Genomic DNA, 22,397 nt, shown 5'->3' with positions numbered 1-22,397 from the left:
TTTTTGGTGAAGTGAGTTTTAACGAAAGAACTCGTTGTAATTACCGCGGAAGACTTTCGACATCGATGTCGAACATCTTAAGTTATGGAAGGAAATCCCTGCTAAATTATCAGAACACTTGATACAAGTGACTTGAAATACAGATTTCTAATCAAAGGACAATAGGAATATTGGCCTATACTCGCTGGTCTAACCTAAATACAAAAAATGAAAAAATAAAAATATAAGAGCACAAATAGGTACTGTTAAATCTTAAAATTATGCTGGAGATTATGAAAAACATGTCCAAAACGAATAATTTTACAAGTTGGTTTTAATTCTTGTCCTAATCTTAATTGACCAATAGATAAAAATAAGTATTTTCGATAATGAAATTAAAAAACAATATCTTGTTAAAATGATGGATATTTGATCATTTTACTAGTTTAGCAAAAGTAAAGAGGAAAAAGCTTGCTAAACTGAGCAAGTTTTGATCACTTTACTGGAGTTTTCTACACTCTCGCGTGGTTTAGTGTCACTTAAACGCCTTCCGGCTTTACACCATCTTCAGTGAGGATCTCTTTTAGACCGCTATATACCTTAACCCTGATTTGTGGTGTCTAGTTAGCGTCTGATTTGCTCAAAAACGACTCAAGGTAGAGAAAAATTAACAGCGTATTTTACCATAATCTCTTCTTTAAAACATTGTTAGCAAAATTAAAAATATGAGCAAATAGCAATCATTTGTTTTTAAGACAAGAATGATTTTCTTTTTTTAGTTTTGGTATTTGGCTCATACTTTAGCCCACTGGAATATTTTATTTGTGGCTGTTTAGATAAAAAGTTAGAGAAAATTTTACGACCAGAAGTGGGAATAATGAACAAACAAAATTTGTTTTTAAGCCAAGAACGATTTTTTTATTTTTAGTATTTGTTTCATCCTGCTATAGCCGATAGGAATGTTTTAGTTATATCTGTTAAAAAAAAAGTTAGCAAAAATTTTACACCGAAAAAAACGTGGACAAAATAAAATGTGTGACAGAGCCTTGCTCATAACTAGTTCGTCAAACTATTCTGCATCAATGAAGGATGAAGTTTTAAAAAGATCGGGTACTCCATTGGAATTTTTTAAAAATTAATGTACAACTCCATCACATTATACAATAAGCATCTGCATAAAAAAACTATGTATTTAGATGTGCGTTCCAGTCCGTAAGTATATTTAGAAGGGCTCTCTCCCTCCCTCTTACTCTCTCTTTCTGTATCTCTGTTCTCTCTCACTCTCTTTCCCTCTCTCTCTCTCTTTACACACACACACACACACACACACACACACATATTTTTTAATATTAAGACTGGTATTGGAGGAACAACTTGGATCGAGATTTGTAGAAGGTTGTGTCGTCAATGTGAATGAGTTGATAGAGGTTTGCCGCGTATATGCTAAATAGTAACGTACCTAGGATGCTTTCTTGAGGAACACCAGAGGTTCGGTGGGTAAAACAGATAGGATTTTTGAAATAGTGTGTCCTAGAAAGTAAGGGTGTGTGTTTAAGCAGTGAATAATGGTGCCTGGGAAACGGCTAAAACTCAAGACAGAACTGATTATATATGACATTTTATAATCCAAAATTTACGAGTGCCAGTGTCAATTGCGTTGGTATTGTCAAACGAAGGCATAAACTTAGAACATTATTGCAAATCAAGTCCCATTTTTTATTATAAATAATTGGCATCAGTAGCACAGCAAATCACTTGTGAAAAAAACAACATATAATCATTTGATTGACCAGTGGATAAAACATGTACTTAATGTAAATTAAACTTTAAAAAATACTATAATTTTAAATATCAAGGTATAATTTCAAAGCAATGAAGGAAATAATAAGATAGTCAAGTGAAAACACTTATCTAATAAGTGTATCTTATTATTCAGATCAAAAAATATATTGCGTCTGTTTCATTTATTTTTTGAATAGACAAATGAATAATTTTTATTAAATATCTGAAGCACTTAGTATAAGTTTTTGCTGGTCAAGCCATATTATTTATTTTATTTTTAGAGTATTGGGCGAAAAAGGAAAGCAGAAACGTAGATAAAACGCATAGATAACAAAAGGAGATAAATTAATAATAAGACCTTAAACAATAGTACGAACCTTATACAACTTGTATGACATAGGAATGTCGGAACTTTTATAAAAAAACAAAACATGTAAACTTCGATTGATTGAATTAATTCATGATACTAGGAAGAGTATTTTGGGTAACGATCAATGAGGACGTGCCAATTGTGTATTATTATTATTAAAATAATTATTTTTATAAGTTATCTAAAACAGTTTTTAATGTAATGAAAAGAAGGCTGAGATGAAACATTAGCATTAACAACAAACCCAACATCCGGATGTCGTGGGTTCGAGGCCTGCTCGTGACACTATTGTTTCATCTGAGCTTTCTTTACATTATTATAAAAATATCTTAACGTAAAAAATTTTGCCTTTTAGAGAGTAGATATAAAAATAGTTAATAATTAAAAGATTCAGAAAGTTGTCGACATTCCGCCTTGAAAGAAGAACCTTGAAGACTCGCGACAACCGTCGTGGATACATAATGCCGATAATGATACGATGACAGATCTTGAATGACGGCAGTTCGATTGGAGGCGAACCCAAACCGGGAAAATTTCAAGGCGATTTACCGTCATATGAATCCGTTGAAGAACCGTAGTTCAATCCTAAAATAGATTCCTCATCGCAAAACAAATTTTATTTTTGTGTACTTTATCTATTTCGTCTTAATTACAGTGCGATATTTATATTTTCCTTGTTTCATGTCGTTTTGTAATTTTTTTATTATTTTGCTTATCTAGGGAACAAAGACATTTCCTTGGGTTCCCATGATCGGATACACACCTCACTTATTACCTTATCCTTGAATCCGGTTGAACCGACCTTTGCTTAAGAGTGAGGTGCGTAAAGTGTACTCAGATATCATACCAATCAACCGGTGTCCCACAAGGGTAAATGGTCCCGTTCTGTATATCATTTACAGTGCTGACTTTCCTGTACATCCCAATGCAATTACTACACCTACGCGGATAATATCGCAAATTTTTCTTCTAATCATAAACAACTTCCAATGTCCAAGAACACCTTAAGCTTATCCAAGACTAAGAGATGAGTGCTCTCTCTGCTGAATCATCTCGTATATCCGCACTCTCTCTTTCACTCTGACTCTCTCCATTTCTCTGCTACAGGCCAGTCTTATATTCTGTCTCAACCAAGAGGGGACTCGGGTTGTGACACCTTGTCCATGCTGATGAGGCTGTGTATACGCGATCTGCGATGGCGTCGACCCCTAGCGCCAACGAATACAACGAATCAATGCAAGCTGACTTCCCACAAGGGAACATTCTTGGTCCTTCCCTGAATAGCATCATTACCACCTATGCGGATGAAACTGCAACTTAGACTTTTAACCCTAAGCAACCACCACCATTCAAGAACACCTTGAGCTTATCCAAGACTAAGATGACTGATCTCTCTGCTGAATCATCTCTTATATCCACACTCTCTCCCTTAAACCCTGATTCTCTTTGACTCTTAAAGGCCAGTCTTATACTCGGTCTCAACCTAGAGATTTTCCTAAACATCCCACCATCGGAATGATGATACCGCAGATACCAGAAGATACCGCAATTCTGTCTTCTAACCCTAAGCCATCTCCAACACTTAAGAACACCTTGAGCATATCAAAGACTGATACAAAATTAGAGGACAAGACTGAATGAGTACAAATGTACGTAGCTTATAGTCAAATCAAATACTTAGGACTGAACCTAGAAAGTGAACGTGGTATTCCCCACACAAGACCTAAGAGACATCCTAACAGTAGACTTGGAAAAGTAAGAAGACTTTCACTGAAATGATGGTCAAATCTCTATACACGACTAAGACTACTTTGGATATATGAAGTAGAACTATCGGGGTTTCCGCCATACCATCTAATATCCAAAACATATCAAAAGCCATCAGACAGATTGTCAAAGCTCTTTACTTGGTCACTAACCTCACTACCAACATTCCTTCTATCAATGAACTGATCCGGTTCCGCTTTCGAAAGTTACACCAAGCTCCAATCCAAATTTACTCTTCATCCATGTATAAATCATCCTGATCATACAAATATCACCCCCCTCCCAAATCTACACAAGTGCAACATCAAGCACTGGATCCATCCTAAGCCTACTGCCCAAGCCCTCTCAACTCGTCCTTAAACCACGATGGCCTCGAGACCTCCTCGCCCTTTAATCGCTCATATTAAGTGGCTGGTTTCTCTTAACGTGACGGCCAGTGTTGAGACCGAGAGAGAAAACAAATACTCATTTTTTTAAAATCTTTTCCGTGGCCACTGGTGACTTAGTCTACCTTTCTTCCACTATGATCTAAAAGATCTATTCTGGTATTAACCTATTTTATTTCCACACTTCAGAAAATACCTTTAAGGTAGTTGTGCAGTAGTTAATCCTAGTGGGCATCCACTTAGTTAATTTTTTCTAGGCGTTAGTATCGCTTCAGGGCTTTTTGCAGTCACATAGGACATCGTATGTCTATCTTTTCATGACAAAGTCGCTAGTATATCAGTTTTTCCATTTCTGAGCTGGTAATGGGCTAGTACAAAGGCCTATTATTTTCCTTAATTCTTCCCTACTGATAGAGGGGTACATTTTTCTTTTCCTGGTTGAGGTATTGTGGAAGTTTGATTGTTTTGCAGCTGGTAAATTTATTCAGAAATGATTTCTTTCTCCATTGTTTTGTTCCGCTTTTAGCATTCTTTGTGCCATGCGATTTGTATTTCTGGTGGAAAGGGTTGAGGGCTGTTTTTGCTAGTTTGTAAGCCTTCAATCCCTTCGTGTCCTGGCACCCACAGGTCTTCGAGAACAGTGAATAAATCTCGAGTTCACCATTTCAATCCCAACCGTGGATATAAGACAAAAATAGAAACCAACGGAAGAGGAATTTTAATTGGATTTGTTGTTATATAATGTAGTTAGTCCTTCGTTTTAACTTTGTGTTTTCTATATGATAAGCAGTCTCCAAACGCGCACTTTTCACAGTTAAAAGCTACATCTTATTCTCCCCTAGATCAAAAATATTATGGCATAAATATTACGTTTCATAATCTATTTTTAATTTATAATATACGTAATATTAACTGTAATTTTTGTCTTGACGCAGCTGTTTTTTCCTACTTGGTTATTTTTAAAATCAGACAATATACAAATATTCTACCATTAAGAAAAAATATTTTCGACAAGAGAGCCAATCAGTTCTTTTGAGGATATGAATTTACTACATAAAGTAATAAAACTACATACAGAATAGTTCAAACGGCTACACTCCACGTTTTTTCTTTTAAGTCCCTCTGACTGACCCTTGCTTGTCTGTGGGACTTTAGAACTCCTAATTTCTCTACTCGGCAATTTATGAATCTGAAGCGGATATGACCCTTAATTGTTCTTTGTCTCGACTGAATCAGACGATACAGGATGCAAAATTTTATCTAGACGAATAAAAAAATAAAATATATAAATAATTATCAATTATCACCATAATTATACACATTAAACCCAGGTCTCTACCAGTGCAGATCGGGCCGTCAATGTCAATCCAGATGTGTAAACACTGACTAAACAACATATAATTGTGTTTTAAAATTGTACCATTCCTCAATAAGGTCGGAATGGAAAAACATAGCCTATTATAGCTGCAAAATGTGGAGAAGTTAGGGTCGAGGAAGTCAATAGGCTATCGATTAAGGCGACGAGGTGGGTTCCTAAGGTAAATCCTAGATCAAATTGGGCAGTTGGTTTAACACGGATCTATGATGATGATGGGACTAGGGAGTGGGTATTTTCTTCTTCAAGCGCTACAGTATTCTGAATTTCAAATCAACTTTTCATTTTTTTACCTGGAGGGTAGTGATTTCTGACCGTTTCATGATTGACGAGGTTATTATTTCCGCAGTTTTTAAAAGACCAGCTCTATGGAATCCAAATCTCCACAAAAAACATAACTACGTAACAGTCCATACAGTACTTTGAATACACCTTCCAACATTCTTCGCCGATTGATGTCATTCACTCAACTCTTGATTTATACCCTAATAAATCATATTTCAATTTAGCATTTTCGGAAAGAAACAGTTTTCTTGTTTTAGAGAGAGGCATTTTGGGCACTTCCTTACAAAAAGCACTACTAACGTCATCCTGGTGTGGCCACTTGTAACCTGCCACCAAGAGAGAGAAAGAGAAAGAGAGAGAGAGAGAGAGAGAGAGAGAGAGAGAGAGAGAGAGAGAAAGAGAGAGAGAGAGTGTGATTGAGAGATGATTCAGCAGAGGGAACAGTCATCAGTCTTGGATAAGCTCAAAGTGTTTTTAGATGTTTTTATCATGTGCCTATGTTGGTAGAATGTCTAGGAAAGTGAGCAGTGTAGATGGTATAAAGAGTGAGACTAAGAGTGCTCCCATGGGGAACGTCGGCTTGTATTGGTCTCATATCTGAGTTCTCGTTCCCACATACTGGTGTAACGGTCAGTTAAAATGAATGCCTGTATGCCTAACCCCTTCGAAAGCATGGGCACAGCCTATCACACAACTTTTGAGATTTATTTATATGGTCTGCGTGGTGATGATCCTGCAATTTGGTCGTTACTGAGCATTTCGGTATTTATATATACGCTGGATTGGTCTCAACATTAAAAATGACATTTAACAGGCCAAACCGGGGATAAGCAGACGAAAACGAACGGTAACGACTACATTATCACTGTCATCATCAGAGATCCCAACACAATCGATTCTCAAATCGGCCAGGAGGGTTTTCGAAAATGTTTAGTTATGAGCACACTCGAGGATTTATTTGTTGGTAGGTTTTTTGGAATTTGTTTCAAGTTTCTTTAATAAAGTGAGAAGTGTGAAGAGAAATAAAAACTAACCGGTCTAATTTGCCTTAGCAAAGAGTGTTCTCTTACTATTATGCTGAACCGACTTAAATCCACGTTTCCGTTTTGAACCAGCCAATTTTCATTTGGATTAAAAGATTCCATGTAGAGCATAGCATCATCATTGTGCCTTTAATTAAACCGTAACTAATTACGTTTGGACCGGTGAATGACGTGAAGTTCGTTGAGCCCCGCTTGTAGTCGGTAATACTGAAGGTTTTGGTTTGATAATGAATCATATTTAAATTTTCTCCTCCGAGTCGAACAAATTGCTTAATTCACCTTACCATCTATTCTATTGTACCTTGATAAAATGTGATACATACCGATGGCTTGTCAACGTTTACATATCCGACAAGTCTTCTTTAAAAATTATATTGCTCCTATTGCTATATTAATATTATATATACATATATTGGTTTTTTTTTTTTTTTTGGCCTTGTGCAACCGCACCATGCCATGCCGTCTACACAAAGCCTATGTGGAAAAGTCCACGTCTCCCTATGCTCGGGGCTAAACATTGTCCAGAAAGCTCAAGAAGCCCCCCCAACCCCCACCCCGCATCCCCTGGGAACCGTCATGAAGCAGTTGCCAATCGCGGAACCACACTTTATTTAATGCCCTTTTGGCATCGCACTTGGTCATTTTGTAGTCATAGAAAGAGACGTTTACTACGGCCTCCTTCGCAAACTTATCCACATTTTCATTTTCTCGGATGCCCGAGTGTCTTTTAATCCAACACAGGGTGGCTAATTTACTGTCACTAACCAAGTCTCTGTATCTCAATAAAATTTTCATTGTAACGTGATTGCATTTGGAATAAGTGCTTATATTGTGTATTACGATTTGGGTTGCGTTGTGAAGCTTATACTGAGTGTATTCTAGGGCCTTGATTACCCCCATCGATTCCGCGGAGAATATCGAAGCCCACCCTGGAAGAGAGCACCCTAAGTTTGTATGCGTACTGGGTCGTATATGGCAAATCCGACCTTTCCGTCTACTTTCGAGTAATAATTAGCCAAATTCGCTCTAAGGTCTGCCCGAAACATTTGATTGGCTATCCAGCCTGGTACCCTGGAGTAGACATTTAGGTATAAACAAGTGGGGGAGACAAATGCTGATGGGATTTGGAATATGTAAACCGGGTTTATTTTACTTTTGTGGATAGAAAATATTTCGGGTACGGTGTCTACAAATGCTGAGTCAATTGGTGGGGCTTTTCTGTGGAGCCAGTAGTTTGTGGTTAGAACTAACTCGGCCAGTGAGGCTATCTTTGGAAGAATTATACTTTCTGTTCTATGTAAATTAATTATCCTATTAACGGCGAGTTTCTTAATACGACTCTTTAGGGGAGGCTGGGCCGCCTCAGCGTTTATAGCTATGCGAGGAGAGCTTTGAAAGCACCCCAATATTCGTCTGAAGCATTTATTAATGAAAATTTGGATCTTATTTATGTGGGTGTCTGTCGCTTGCCCGAAAAACACTGCTCCAAAATCTATCATTGATCTGATAAACGATCAAAAAAATAGAAGACCTGTGAATGGATCAGCCCCTCCCCTAGTGAGCTTGTGAAACAACGGAGAATATTGAACAGCTTTTCTCCCTTTGCAAAAGTGGAGTTTTTTGCAATTCATGTCAAGAGACGTGGTATTGGGAACTATCTTTTTAAAAAAAGGATTGAGCTTTAATCATTCTTTCATAGGACTTTAACATACACGACATCAAAGAAATGGGGCGATATGATCCGTAATTGTCTTGAGGCTTTCCTTGTTTTTTAATTAAAGACCATTGTGTCTTTCCACATATTAGGTACGGCTTTCTTTAACTACGATTCATTGAATATGCCTAGAAGAACTATTTGGCAGAATTGGGTAATCTATAAATCATAGAACGATATGGGTTATGAGGAAGCAGTCCTCCTGGGATATCTTTTGGTGTTGGAGTTAGAGGGCAGTACAGCCTTTTTTGTATCTGAGCCATGTCTTCTCCAGGAGGGGAGCCATGTCTTCACTTACGAGGAGTATTATTTTTAATTTTATAGGCGGATGAGGTGGGTAGTACCGGGAAGACGGAGTTATCCTTAAGGGACGAGACTGCGGCAACTTTCGCCAACTGCGGTACTGCGGTACCAAATGAATGGCGTCCTTAAGCTGGGCGCACACCAAGTCGGTGGGGCGGCGCGGCGAATTGTGAAGGTCCGCAAACTATGTAGGAACCGCACTCGGCCGCATTGGTCGAATTTTCCCCATCTGACTAGCCTGCGGTTTAGTGTTCATTTTGCATTTCCAGGAGTCCCAACGTCACAATCGTTGACTTCGTCTTTACAAATATGGCGTCCGAGGGCATCCGAATATACCTGAACTCAGCGATTTCCGACCGCCCGGCGCACACTAGGCCGTCATACCGGTCTAGTGTGCGTGGTTATATTCATTTCAATGTATTCTTCTTGGGGTCGGTTCCGCGCCGCGCCGCGCCGCCGACCTAGTGTGCGCCCAGCTTTATAGCAAACATTTTCTTCTGCCATCACAGTTTTTATATTTTTCTATTTTTCGTATTCAGGGCATTCTTTGTGTGAAAACACAGAATGAAGGCCCTTGCAATGCGATTTCAACTTGAGTACAAACTTTTTTGTCATGACTATCTTTAACGTGCCCGTAGCGTAAGCATTTAAAACATAAAACTGTGTTTTTAATAAACGGTTCAACCTTGCATTTTACATAGTGTATCGTAACGGATTCGGGCAGAGTTCTACCCCTGAACGATACTAAAACCGCACCAGTGTTTAATAAATTGCCAACTTACGTAGCGGGTTTTTGCTTGTCTCATTTACTTTGAACTCGTAAAATTTTTGCATTTTGACTATCTGTTTTTAGTTTTTGCAAAAACTGCCTCGCTGAAATCAGTACTTATTTGTACACTCCTCTTATTATACCCTCTCTAACGGTCAGAAATGACGGAATATACGCTCTATTTTTTTTTTTTAATATTCAGACTTAACTAGCAAGTTTGAAGCTTGGTGAGTCTTTAGGATGATTCTTATTCTGTTCCGACCCGATTTGTCTATGGCAATCACTTCCTAACGAACTTTTGGGTGGTTCTCATTGATTAATTTTCCGAGTGCATTAGCATGCAATTCTGATAGACCGCGTGCTTGGTCGTTAATTTGTTTGTCCTCCAAAAATAAACGTGATAAGGACTCTTATCAAAAGTCGAAAAAAGATTTTCTTGTTTGTCAGAATTTTCAATATTCAAACTTAGTGAATTCTTACCGGGGCCCGATTCAGAAAACCTGACCTAAATGTAGGACTAACATAGTCTTCCATTCTGTGTTGACTATCGAATCCCAACCTCAAAGGGACTAGAATCTTGCCCCGGTTCGAGGCGGACAATCCCTCTGGTCGACCAGGATTGCCTTTAACACTTATTAACAAAATTAATAATACTAATATTTATCAAAACCGAAATACACAAAAAACAGTAGAAAAAGAAAGCTAAAAGGAATGGCACTGCCCAAAAAATAAGAAAACGAACATTAATAAATGAAGATAAAGTAAATTGATTTACGAATCTGTAGAAAAACATCATGTAATAGTTAGTAAATATAGTTGTCTGTTTATGTACAATCATACGGGTCGACAAGACCTCACAAATTCATATTTCATGACTCTTGCGGACCATATTGATGAAGTATGTGTTCTCCAAGGAAACATTCTCGGTCCCATTCTCTATTCAGTATACACTAGAGATATTTCTAGAAATCGTGATACATTATTACATACATGCAGACGATACCGTTTCCTTTCAGCAAATTCAGATCCAGTAGTGGCTTTGAGAATCCTCCAGGACCATCTGTCCTGTTTGGAACAATAAAAAAATAAAGGATCATGTTTCCATGACACCCTTCTCATCCCAGTACATAAGTCCACCACATTCATATCTCCCTCTATCGCTCCATCGCTTTGCTGCTATTATTTTGCAAAATCTTTGAAAAACTCCCATCCTACACATCCGCATACTGTACTCCTCACGTCCAGACGATACCGCCATCGTTTCATCCAACTCAAAACCAGTAGTGGCTTTGAGAATCCTCCAGAACCATCCGTCTTGTTTGGAACAATAAAAATTGAAGGATCAAACTAAACGAATCTGCTCTAACAAATAACCTTCATCCTCCACGGTGTCAAGACTCCTCCAGTCTACTACAACTATATTCGTCTACCAGAACATTCCTCTACAGTTTACTCGTGCCATCTGCTATTTGAGACCTTACATCGAAAAACTTACTTTGAATCCCCACATTCTAATTAAATGAATAAAACGGAACAAACGATATAAACCTTTCCAAAGGAAGATTGAAATGAAAAGTAGGTTCAACGAACCAACTCCAAAGAATCCAATGACTCCAGAGTCCAAAATCCTACGAACCGTGGGTCAAACTTCTTATTTCCTGTCCAACTTTACGATCCACATAGAATATGGATGTATTTGTCCACGAAACCGCCTGAAATCGTTTTCATGACACCATCATCATCCAAATTCTTAAGTCAACACAATTATATCTTTCTCATGTCTCACATTATTTTGCCGATATTACTTTGCAAAATGCTTAAAAAACTCCTCCTGAAATAAATTCCCATCCTTGAAATCTATGTTGCTATTGCATCCCATAAATTTAGGTTCAGGCGACATCGCACTACCCATAAACAATCGCAGGATGGTAGACATCATTGCATGCTTCTTGACTGGAAGGAAAGCTTCTCGAGTGTGTTCAACAAAACTCAAGCGTATTTTTCCATTCACTTATTTCCTCATCCTAAAACCCCATCTGTTCGATAAGTACTTTGTAGTACGAGGAACATCGTTTTCCTCCATCGACTAATCCGTAGCGGGAGTTTGGCATGACATCCTCGGTCCCATTCTCTATTCAGCACACATCCTGATGCAGAACCTACTCTTTACATGCAGACGATGCCGCCATCTTTTGAGCGAACTCAGACCCAGTTTTTAGAAACCTCTAGGACTATCTCTCCTGTTTGAATAATCCAAGATATAAAGGATCAAACTAAACGAATCCAAGTCATAACAATAACCTGTATCCTTCACGGTATCAGGTCTTCTCCAATCTAGTACAACTATATGCCTCTCCCAGTAATCCATGTCGTTCACTATTCAAGACGTTACATCGATAATAGACTTACTTGGAAAGGAGAGAAACTTATTCAAAGACTGCTTAACGAATCTGGTCGTTATTTGAGTTAACCCAATTGAACTGTGGGGTTCACAACAAGCGTTCCAGCTTAAAGAATCAGATCACCAGTCCAACATCCTACGAACCGTTGCTCAAGCTCTTTACTTCTTGACCAACCTATCTAAACAGTAAAAATTCCATTTATACTCGAAACCACCTGAAATAGACACTTCCATGGCATCCTGTCCCAACACTTGTCATCCAGTATCCCATCATCTCAACCATAAACCTGGAAACCCATGTCATAACCCTTGAGCAGTGGTCAACAATCACATCACTTACAACCCTCGAAGGATAACCACTGCTCTCATCCGCTACAATAGTATCCCGCTCCCACCAACTAATAACCGCTATGCAGGGCTATATATTAACAAACGGTTTACATGGAAAACTCAAAAACCAACAGACGCTTCAGACTTCTTAAAAGACTCTTGGATAAATGAAAACTGGCTCTCACCATTCATAAAACTCATTCGGCCATACGGCATCGAACTTTGGAGTTCAACCAGGTGTTCCAACCTAAAATCATTCAAATCGTTGCTCAAGCTACTTACGCCATATGTAACCTTACTGTACACCCAGACCTGATTCTCTCGTGGTGAATATAAATGATATATGTTCTTTTTAGTAGTTAGACTAAACTCAATTTAAAATATATATGTTTTACCATTGATTGGTATTTATATTTGTGTACAAGCTGTCACTGTGAAAACAAGTGTTTCAAAATAGAAATTCTCGAAAGTCATTTAAATGTAAATATACCTTCGCGAAGAAATTTGTTATTAAGAAAGCTTTCTTCTTCATGAAATTCGCCAGTTTGAAATATTAGAAGCATAAGATCCGTTTCGATGTGTGAACTATGATTGGAAATATTGCCCACAGCCGTAATAAAAATTAACATAGCTTGACAGTCCTACTTTTAGAAAAATAGAGTCTAGTTTGAACATAAGATGTTGCCATATACAACGTTAACGCACGAAATGGCAATAGTTAAGGACTATTTTTGTCTACTTATCACAACTAACAAATTTAAAATGGAGTGTACTTATAAGGGGGTACCACAGATATTGGATTAACGATTTATTTTTCTTCAAAAAATTCTTTTTTAGTGATACTAGTCCGAAAAATGTTAGACGTGAGTCCGAGCGTTTTTGCCAATAGGATGGAGGTGACAAGAAAATGTTTTTACCATTGTTACGCATGTATGTCAAGGTTATTATATATCAGTCGATTTGTTTTATATCTAGGATAAGCAAAAACTATCCAGGATAGTATTCAAATAAGACTAGATATATGAAAAGTCGCAAAAACGAAAAAATGCTTTCAGTAAAGTAGATCAAAAAATTTCATTTTGAAAAAAAATCGGATTTGGTTTAAGCAATATTTAAAGTCGTTAAGTACGAAATTTTCGTCAATCAAAAATAACCATTTTTGGGATGGACTATCCTGGGGTAATTTTTTTTTTACACCAATGCCTGTTGTTCCATTTAATAATTCCATTAGTTTTGTGATTTTCGAAAAATTCGAAGCCAATTTGAGAAGGCGAAAGTTTTGAGAAAAAAAGTTCTTCCAAAATTTGTATTCAGGCGTTTTGAGCGCTTCAAAAGACGAATATCAATTTGATTTCATGCTAAGTTGGCTTCCAGTTTACCGAAAATCACAAAAATAATGTGATAACGTTGAATCAACTCAACTTATGAATTTTTAAGTGGAACAACAGGCATTGATAAAAAAAAATTACCCCAGTCTAGTCCAGCCCAAAAATGGTTAATTTTGATTGCTACAAAAACTCTTATTTAAGGAATTTAAATGGTGTTTAATACGAATCCAAATTGCCTTTTTTAAAATATTTTTTAACATCAAATACCGTATTTTCGTAGTGAACTAGAGACTTAACAAATTACGGTAAAATATTTTTTAAAAGGAAAAAAGTTGATATTCCATTTTTATACAATCAAAAACCCCTGAATACAATTTTTTGGGAAAATTTAAAAAGTTTTTTTTTCAATAGTCTCGCCTTCCAAAATGCCTCCGATTTGTTTTCGACAATCACGAAAATAATGATAATTTTGAAATGACACAACCGATCCACAAGAACAGGGTTTTAGAACCTTATAAACTACACGTGAGGGTGGAAACGTCGCCTCCTCCAATAAATTATTCATAACCGGAAATATAAAAATAAAAGTACAAGGTGTTTTTTTCTTGATTTCATCTTTATTTTTCTCAATTATATACATAAAGTCAAACTTTGCTGACATGAGCAGAATGTAGAGCAATCCAGCTTTCCAACTTCGTTTTTTTGATAATCGAGAGAAGTTAAGAATTTTTAAGTAGAACAACAGGCGCAATGGAGAAAGAAAAAATTACCCCAGGCTATTCCAACCCAAAAATGTTTATTTTTTAATTTTATTTTCAAAAACATTCGTTTTTAAAGACTTTAAAACACATAGAAACGGATCTTATGCTTCTAAAATATTTCAAACTGGCGGATTTTGTAAAGAAAAATTTTTCTTAATAGCAAATTTATTAGGGTGGGGGGTCGGTGGCCGCAAGGCTTAGTCGTTGACACGGCGCTTATCACTGTAAGATAAAGGTCCCGGGTTCGAATCCAGCGGCCCCGCATTCGAACCCGACATACTTACAAATGTTTTTTTTTTTTTTCAAAAACACCGGCACCCTGAGGGTTTATATGACCTCTGCTGTTGCGAACCCTTGTAAAAAAAAATGACTCGTTTAAATGACTGTGGCAAAAATCTTTTTTCTAGTCACCTGAGGTGTTTTTGTTGGTTTCATCTTTATTTTTCTTACTTCTATTTGTATGAAACGCAAATAGGTGATATTGGCTGAAAGAAGAACATTTAAGCTTCCAACGGTTGACATAACTTTGTTTTTGGATAAAATCCAGAGAAGTTACGAATTTTTAAGAGAAACAACAGGCATTGGAGAAAAAAAATTTATCCCATGCTAATCCAACCTAGGGAGGTTTGAAAATTGGCTAAAATATTTTTTTAGCCAGAAGCAAGGTTAATATCCGTTTTTTGCACCTTCAAAAACGACTGCATTTTTTGGAAAATTACAAAAATAATGATAACATCCAATTAATTAAGGTTTTAAGTTGAAATAAAAAAGTCAGTGTCACGAGCGGGATTCGAACCCACGACTACCCTACCACTTGTGAGAGTAGCGGCGTTTCAAGCCGAAGGTCGTGGCTTCGAATCCCGCTCGTGACACTGACTTTTTTGTCTCAACTAAAAACCTTAATTAATTTAATGATATTAATTGGTCAAGCGGACCACAAAAATTAGTGAATTTAATAATGATAACTTTGAGTCAACTCAACCGATCTGCAGGAAACTTTTCTCTGGTTTAGACCGAACCAAATAAATTATACCTAATGGTAAAAATTTAGCCTCTTTAATATATACGTATTATTAAAGAGGTTGCTTTTTAGATTAAGCTTCCACGTCTTTGTGAATGGCAATATCTTGGTTTATTTTTCACCTCAGTTGTAAAAATTACAAAGAAAATAGATTCATGAGTGAATATCTTTCTAGAAGAAACTTCATTAGAGAAAAATTTAAAAATATGCACAAAAGTATACACGACTTTTAGAAAGTCTTTTCATAGATAATTTTTTATATTCGTCCACGATTTTGACTTCTATCGTAGCTGTTTATTTATAGAACATTCACAACCTGCAATAAATAAAAAAATGTTTATTTCGTTTCTTAGGGTGGGTGTTACCTACAATTTCATCCACTCCCCTCATCCATAGGGCAATTGCATAAAAAAATGAATATTTTATAAGCTCAGCGACGGTTGTCAGAAACGGTAATCAAACACATTGGTTTGTTTGTTGAATTCTGTAACGTCGACAAATTGCGTAAGCTGTTGACCGGTTATTTTGGTTTTTCCAGTGTAATAAGATGTACTCTTATTTAAGCGATGATGCTACAATCAAAATCTGTACCTTTTGCTTTCTTTTAACGTCCGAATAGGTTCATAGCTTAACTGTGGGTGAAATGACAAATTTCACCTTCATTAATTTTAGTTTGATCGTCAAATCACAAATTTTTGATAAGTTTATCGTTGTTGAAAAAAAAAAAAAAAAAAGGGATTTGTCACTTAATTGAAAGTTTTTTGTGTTATAAAAATGTTAAAGCTGCGTCAAAACTCGTAAGGGCGTCGGCATTTAGGTTAAGATTAAATTTTATCTAACTTGAGACGATAGACTTTTTTTTAGAGAAAAACGTCGTCTATTGTAATATGCTGTTAATCTCTACCAAATCTACGCCGTTTATAAACGAAATTCATTCGAAATTGCTAATCGCGAGCCGTTAGCCAATTTATTTTAGTCAATAAGATAAGCCGAATTTGAGTCGAACCAAGGCGTCCATTGTAAAGAGGCGTATCGAGTCGACAAGACTCCTTTTGTTAGCATTGTGTAAAATAAAGGAGGACTGGAGGCTAGCCGGTTTAACAGATCCCTTCCGGTTTCATTTACGGAATCTTAGGCTTGCATAATTGCAGAACCTAAGAAAAAACGATTCATAGGCACGTTTATATATTACACAACATCGCTTCTGATAACAAAACAGTCGTCGAGTTGCAAATATGAAGAGAATGAACTGTTGGGAACGTACTGCTCAAGGCTGCACAATCTGCTCAACGGTGTGCACAACAGAGTAAATTGGCCTCTTTGTTATGTCCAGTTGTGAATGGTTCCAGGATATTAGCCAAGTTTTAGTCGTGAGCTCATCCATTTAGGTTAGCCTTTTATTTTATTAATCCGTTTTACAATTTCGCTCTCGTTGAAAATATTATTTAAACAAAAAATTGCTCTTTTGATTAACCGATGATTAGGTTTTTTTAATTAAAAAAATGGCTAAAAGTAAATTACTACCTTCCAAAGGGATAAAAGTGTTTTTCTTCAATAATAACATATTGTTTTCTGTTGCAAGGTTTTTAAAATTTTATTTCAACTAGGGAAGAAAAGAAAATTCAATTCCGTGACATAAATATTTATTTTGTCGTTTGAGCTTACGAGAACATCCTCAGCAGCCCCAATTGACTCAATCCAGCTGAGCCTGTTTTTTAAAATATAAACTTCTCCTGCCATGTAATGAGTGTTAACGATTTTTCAGTTTTTCAAGCTTCTTCTGCCATGAACTGAGTCTCACTAGAACCTAAAATTTTCTCTAAAACTTATTTTTTGATTTTTGGGATTTGGACTGTCTTCAAGAAAAATAAAAGGCACCAAGATGAAGAACACAACTCACCACTTCTCATACTCATAACACCAGTTAGTTCCCATGTGGGTCCCGGGGTAGAATCCACGGTTTTTCTGCCTGTCGTAAGAGCCAACTAAAAGAGCATCTTCCTCACTTTTATCCCGGAGGGGCGATCTCTCCCTTCTTTTAATAATTTTATTTTCCTCTTTGATCTCTTTTCCTTTTTAGCTTCCCTTCTCCTATTCCCCCTCAATATTTCTCTCAACATGGCTAATGGAAGGTACCCTGAAAATCCAGCCAAGAAAAACCAAAATGTAATAAACCTCACGGTGCTGGAGTGGACCCTCAGTGCCGGCGGCCGACAGGGGTGTGCGATCGGGCCCCGGTGGGTCGTCATCAAGTGACTGCAATGTCACGAGAGTCACACCGACTATCTTTATGATGAGACCTCAAGATGAGTCCACGATAAAGGGCACAACCGATCTCGTCACTTTTTTCTTATACTCATAACTGCTTTTCATGCTTTTACAAGCTTCTTCTTCACGAACTGAGTGTCAATTAATAGTTTGATCCGCTAATTTTATCTGAACCTTATTTCTGAAGTTTTGAGATTTTGGATGTCTTCAAGCTGATGAAAGCCTCTATCATGAAGAGCATAACCATCCTCGTCACTTTTCATATAAAGCTTTTCAGTAAAAAGAAATTGTGTGACGACTAATTGATAAAAGTTTGAATTCATTCGAAAGAGGAAAATATTGCATGACGACATCTTGAAAGTAGATATGAGCTTGTACGCAGGCACTTACGATATGGATTTCCCAAATGTGAACAGTCTGATAACGTTCACAATTTCATAGAATTTACATGACAAAAGTAACGCCAAATGAAATATATTCGACTGAATTTTAAATATAGACTGACACGGGAGAAAGTTTCCTACTCGACCTTATCAATTATACAGTTTCCCAGGCCTGTCTGAAATATTCACATCTCGTGAGGGTGCAGATATAATCATATAGTACAAAAACAAATAAACTCAAAATGTTTATTTATTCTTAATTGATTTTTAATATGACGGCAAAATGACACATTCCTTTGATAACGGGCGATTTTTTATCTTACCACTGAATTCATGTTATCCGACTTGTAATGTGTATGATAAGTGAAAACTTACAATAAAATTTGCTTTTCTGCAACAGGCTGACCATATACAAAAACCAATCAATCAAGTAGAACTGTTTTTAAAAATTATTCGTAGCTGCCTGGCCAACATTGTACACAGAGGACACATACAAGAGAATCCAGCCAACACTGGCATTTAATATGATGGAATAAGTGGCCTGGAGGTCATCATCTTTTAAAATAAGGCTTGGGCAGTGTGTGTGATTAGAATGTATCGAGAGTTTGGTCTGGAACTTTGGGAACTGGATCGGATCAGTTTATCGATAAAAGGAATGTTTAGGTCTTAGAAATGATGAATGATGGAGTGAGTGCGGTGTTCAATCCTTTTTTAAAAAACATAGTTCCTACTCACAGTAAGTTATTTTGCAACGATCCGGATTTCGAGCCCTTAGCTCATCATCAGATTGAAGGATTTCCACAACCACGTCTCTCGACATGAATTGCAAAAGGTAGACAACTTGGCAAAAAGCGGGGTTTACCAACTTAATTGTATTGATGGTGATATTAAATATATAGGACAAAGCGGTAGAGAAATAAAAACGAGAGTAAAAAGAACACTTGCCTAAATCGAACAAATTTTCGGAATTTAAGGGCCATCTAAAAGAAACAAAACATAATTTCAATTCAAATTTAAATACAACAGTGTTACATAGATTCACTAATTTCGTGGTCCGCTTGACCAATTAATATATTACAATTAATTAAGGTTTTTAGTTGAAATAAAAAAGTCAATGGCACGAGAGGGGATTCGAACCCACGATCTTCGGCTAGATACGCCGCTGCTTTACCACTTGAGCTATCGTGACCTCGATCCACTCGGACGCCAACTTCCCAACTCAACCGCACCTTTTGAATTTTCCCTCCTTTTTGCCATTTTTCAAATGTCGTGTAAAGATTGCAGTTTTTTTTTTTGCGACGGTGGGAATCGAACCCACGACCGCGAAAAAATTGCAAAGTTGAAGGGCAAAAAGTTAATGGTTGGGTCAATATAGCAGTACCCTACCACAGGGATGATACAGTTGATGGTTTTTCTGTACCTTTTAGTTTTTTGTTTAAAAGTTCGATGGGAGGGCTTATAATTGTAGGAATAGTTTCTTAGTGGTAAGTATATGATTTGGGGACTGATAAAGGATGTGAATTCATTGATGAAAAAAGACAGCAGGCTAAGACTGCTTTGGTGTAGATGACACCAGATAAATGGTTAGCGTGACCTGGCATTAGCTGTTCAGTGGTGGCTGTTGTCCTGAAATTATATGTTTAAAAACAAAGGTTGAGGCCGGTTAGAAAGAAAATACTCGGCCCCTTTGTTAAACTTTCGTTAAGTACATCCCCTTCATCAAGATTTTAAGTAATACTTTAAAATATTAAGAAATAAGAACATTTATTCACAATTTTGAAACCTATGATTTCATGTATAATGTAATTAAATATTATGATCAGCAACTGATCAAACATGACAAGTACATTATATGTTCTTTTTTCCAGCAATATATTTACCTTATTTGATTTATAATTGTTTTGTTTGTTGCAGACATCAGAAGAGGTAGCAGCTCTGGGAAATATAAGTAAGAACCAATTCATAAACTTTTTTTTTTTACTTATCTAAGCATGAATAAAGAAGATAATTTTGAGATTTCTCCATGTTGTCTGTAGGGCTATGAATATGAAGGTTGGTCGTTATCGATCATTTTCTATCACTTTGTTATGTCAGATGCCTTGTCATCATTTTGCCATCTTCAATATGTCTCTTTTACCACCAGTGAAGATGGCAAAATGTGGGATCATGTCTGTCAGACCATCCCAGTAGGAGAGATAAATCAAAATGACCTATTACGACAAAATTTCAAAATATATTTCCTATATTCTGTTTGCTTCCTATTTTTTATAATAAACAAATATGGCATGAATAACTTAAATGATCACCGTAACATTTGATTATGTACTAAGATCTTTGTTAGAGATAGTTCAGTTGCCAATTTGTAGTTGGGCTGTTTTTGATAGTTTTGGTCTACCTATTCTTGACAATGGGCTGTCAGATTTTTGTCAGCATTTTGTCATCTTCTGTTGTCTGTTTTACACCAAAACCCCCCACTTCAAATGAAAAATGCAAAATGTAAAAACATGTCTGACAACCCAATGACAATGGACAGACCAAAATGACTAGTACTAACCAAATTTCAAAATATATTTTGCAACGTTCTGTTTCCTTCCTATGTATTACTTTAGACAGATATGGTAAGTCATGAGTGGTTTAAATTATTACTAAAACATTAGATAAATAGAAGGTATATATGCATAAACTAGGAAAATGTGCTAAGATCTTTATTGGAGATAGTCCAGTTGCCTGTTTTAAAGACAATAAAAATTTATAATCTGGTTGTTTTTGATCACGTCCGTTTACCAATTTTTGACTGTCATCTATCATATGTGTGGGTCAGTATTTCTGTTTTACACAAAAACCCACCACTGAAGATGGCAAAATGCAGGAACACGTCTGAAAGACCAACCCAGTGGGGCAGACCAAAATGATCGGTTACGATCAAACTGTAATGATTAAATTACAGGTTCATCACCTTGCAGGCCACAGGAGGAAATCATGCAATTTGATAATATGCTACATTGTTAAAAGTATGAAGATTTGTAGGCTGGGCATTTATGATCATTCTCTTCTCGCTTGTCTGGCAGATATTTTTCAGCATTTGATCATATTCAATGGTCAATTTTTGTGTTTTATGACAAAATGCTGGCAGAACAAACCAGTGAAATTGGCAGACCAAGATAATCAGAAATAACACTAACAAAAAATCTCACAATACAAACATTTGGTTTTACACTCTGCTGAACAATATTGATGTTTATAATTTGTTTAAAAAAGTAATAATTATTTTACAGCATTGCTCCTTGCCCCACCTGCTAATTGTGCCATTGAAAAACACGAGGTTAGCTTAAGGAGGCACAAAGACTTGTCTGAAGTCTACTTTCCAAGAAGTACAAGAATTGATCGTTGTGGAGGATCTTGTGTTCAACCAGAAATCTTTATCTGTGCTCCATACGAGACAGAATTAGTTTACTACAGAGTAAGTAGTATTTTTTAAATTGTGCATTGCAATAGTTTGTCTATTCTTTAGATTTTAAGACTATCTACTAAAAATTTACAGTAAAATAGTCAGATGCTATGATAACATGTCATTGCATAAAAACAAAATCTGGCTAAACAATAATTCTTCAAAGTAAATAATAAAATTTTAATGATCTCAGGTTTTCATCAGAAGATATCTAGGAGGAAAGAAATATTCTCCGCCGAGAACAGAATTTGTATCAGTAGTCAAACATCTTAAATGTGGCTGCACGTGCAGGAGAAAAGCCAAGGTATGAAATTAAAGTTTTCACACAACATTTAACAATTCTAAATTTTATAAATTAACACAGTTCAGCCATAATTTAGCGGTTTGGATCAGCAGAGAAGCTCCTACATTCTGAATCGTAGAAGAGGGATCATCCTCACTTGGTTAAGAATAGGCCTGCTGATTTGTTCGGCTGCTCCATCTGTTTCACTTGATAGCTCCATATATAGAGCGTGTAGGAATGCCACCCGATATGATAATTATGCTTGAGCAGCGAGAATTTGTATCCTGTGTGCTGATTTTAGAAAGAAACAGGCATGTTTTATTGTGCAAAGTACTGATATTTCATTATATGTTTCTTTTATTGATAGTGAATGTATTTATTAGCATGAACGTGTTTGAGAG

At 36.5% G+C, this 22,397-nt stretch overlaps 1 protein-coding gene across 1 annotated transcript in view; it reads left to right on the top strand.

Moving 5' to 3' along the window:
* Nucleotides 1–22,397, top strand: part of LOC106671136 — a 34,158-nt gene that overhangs the window by 10,471 nt on the left and 1,290 nt on the right. The window contains exons 3-5 of the mRNA XM_014401985.2: nt 20,180–20,213; nt 21,541–21,725; nt 21,907–22,017. Coding sequence (XP_014257471.1) covers nt 20,180–20,213; nt 21,541–21,725; nt 21,907–22,017 — 330 coding nt within the window. The remainder of the gene's footprint in view (nt 1–20,179; nt 20,214–21,540; nt 21,726–21,906; nt 22,018–22,397) is intronic.

The sequence above is a fragment of the Cimex lectularius genome, unplaced genomic scaffold, assembly GCF_000648675.2.
Source record: "Cimex lectularius strain Harlan isolate CLEC.00 unplaced genomic scaffold, Clec_2.1 scaffold4, whole genome shotgun sequence".
Classification (NCBI taxonomy): domain Eukaryota; kingdom Metazoa; phylum Arthropoda; class Insecta; order Hemiptera; family Cimicidae; genus Cimex; species Cimex lectularius.
Note: the sequence above shows the minus strand (reverse complement) of the source record. Positions and strands in the feature narration are given on the sequence as shown.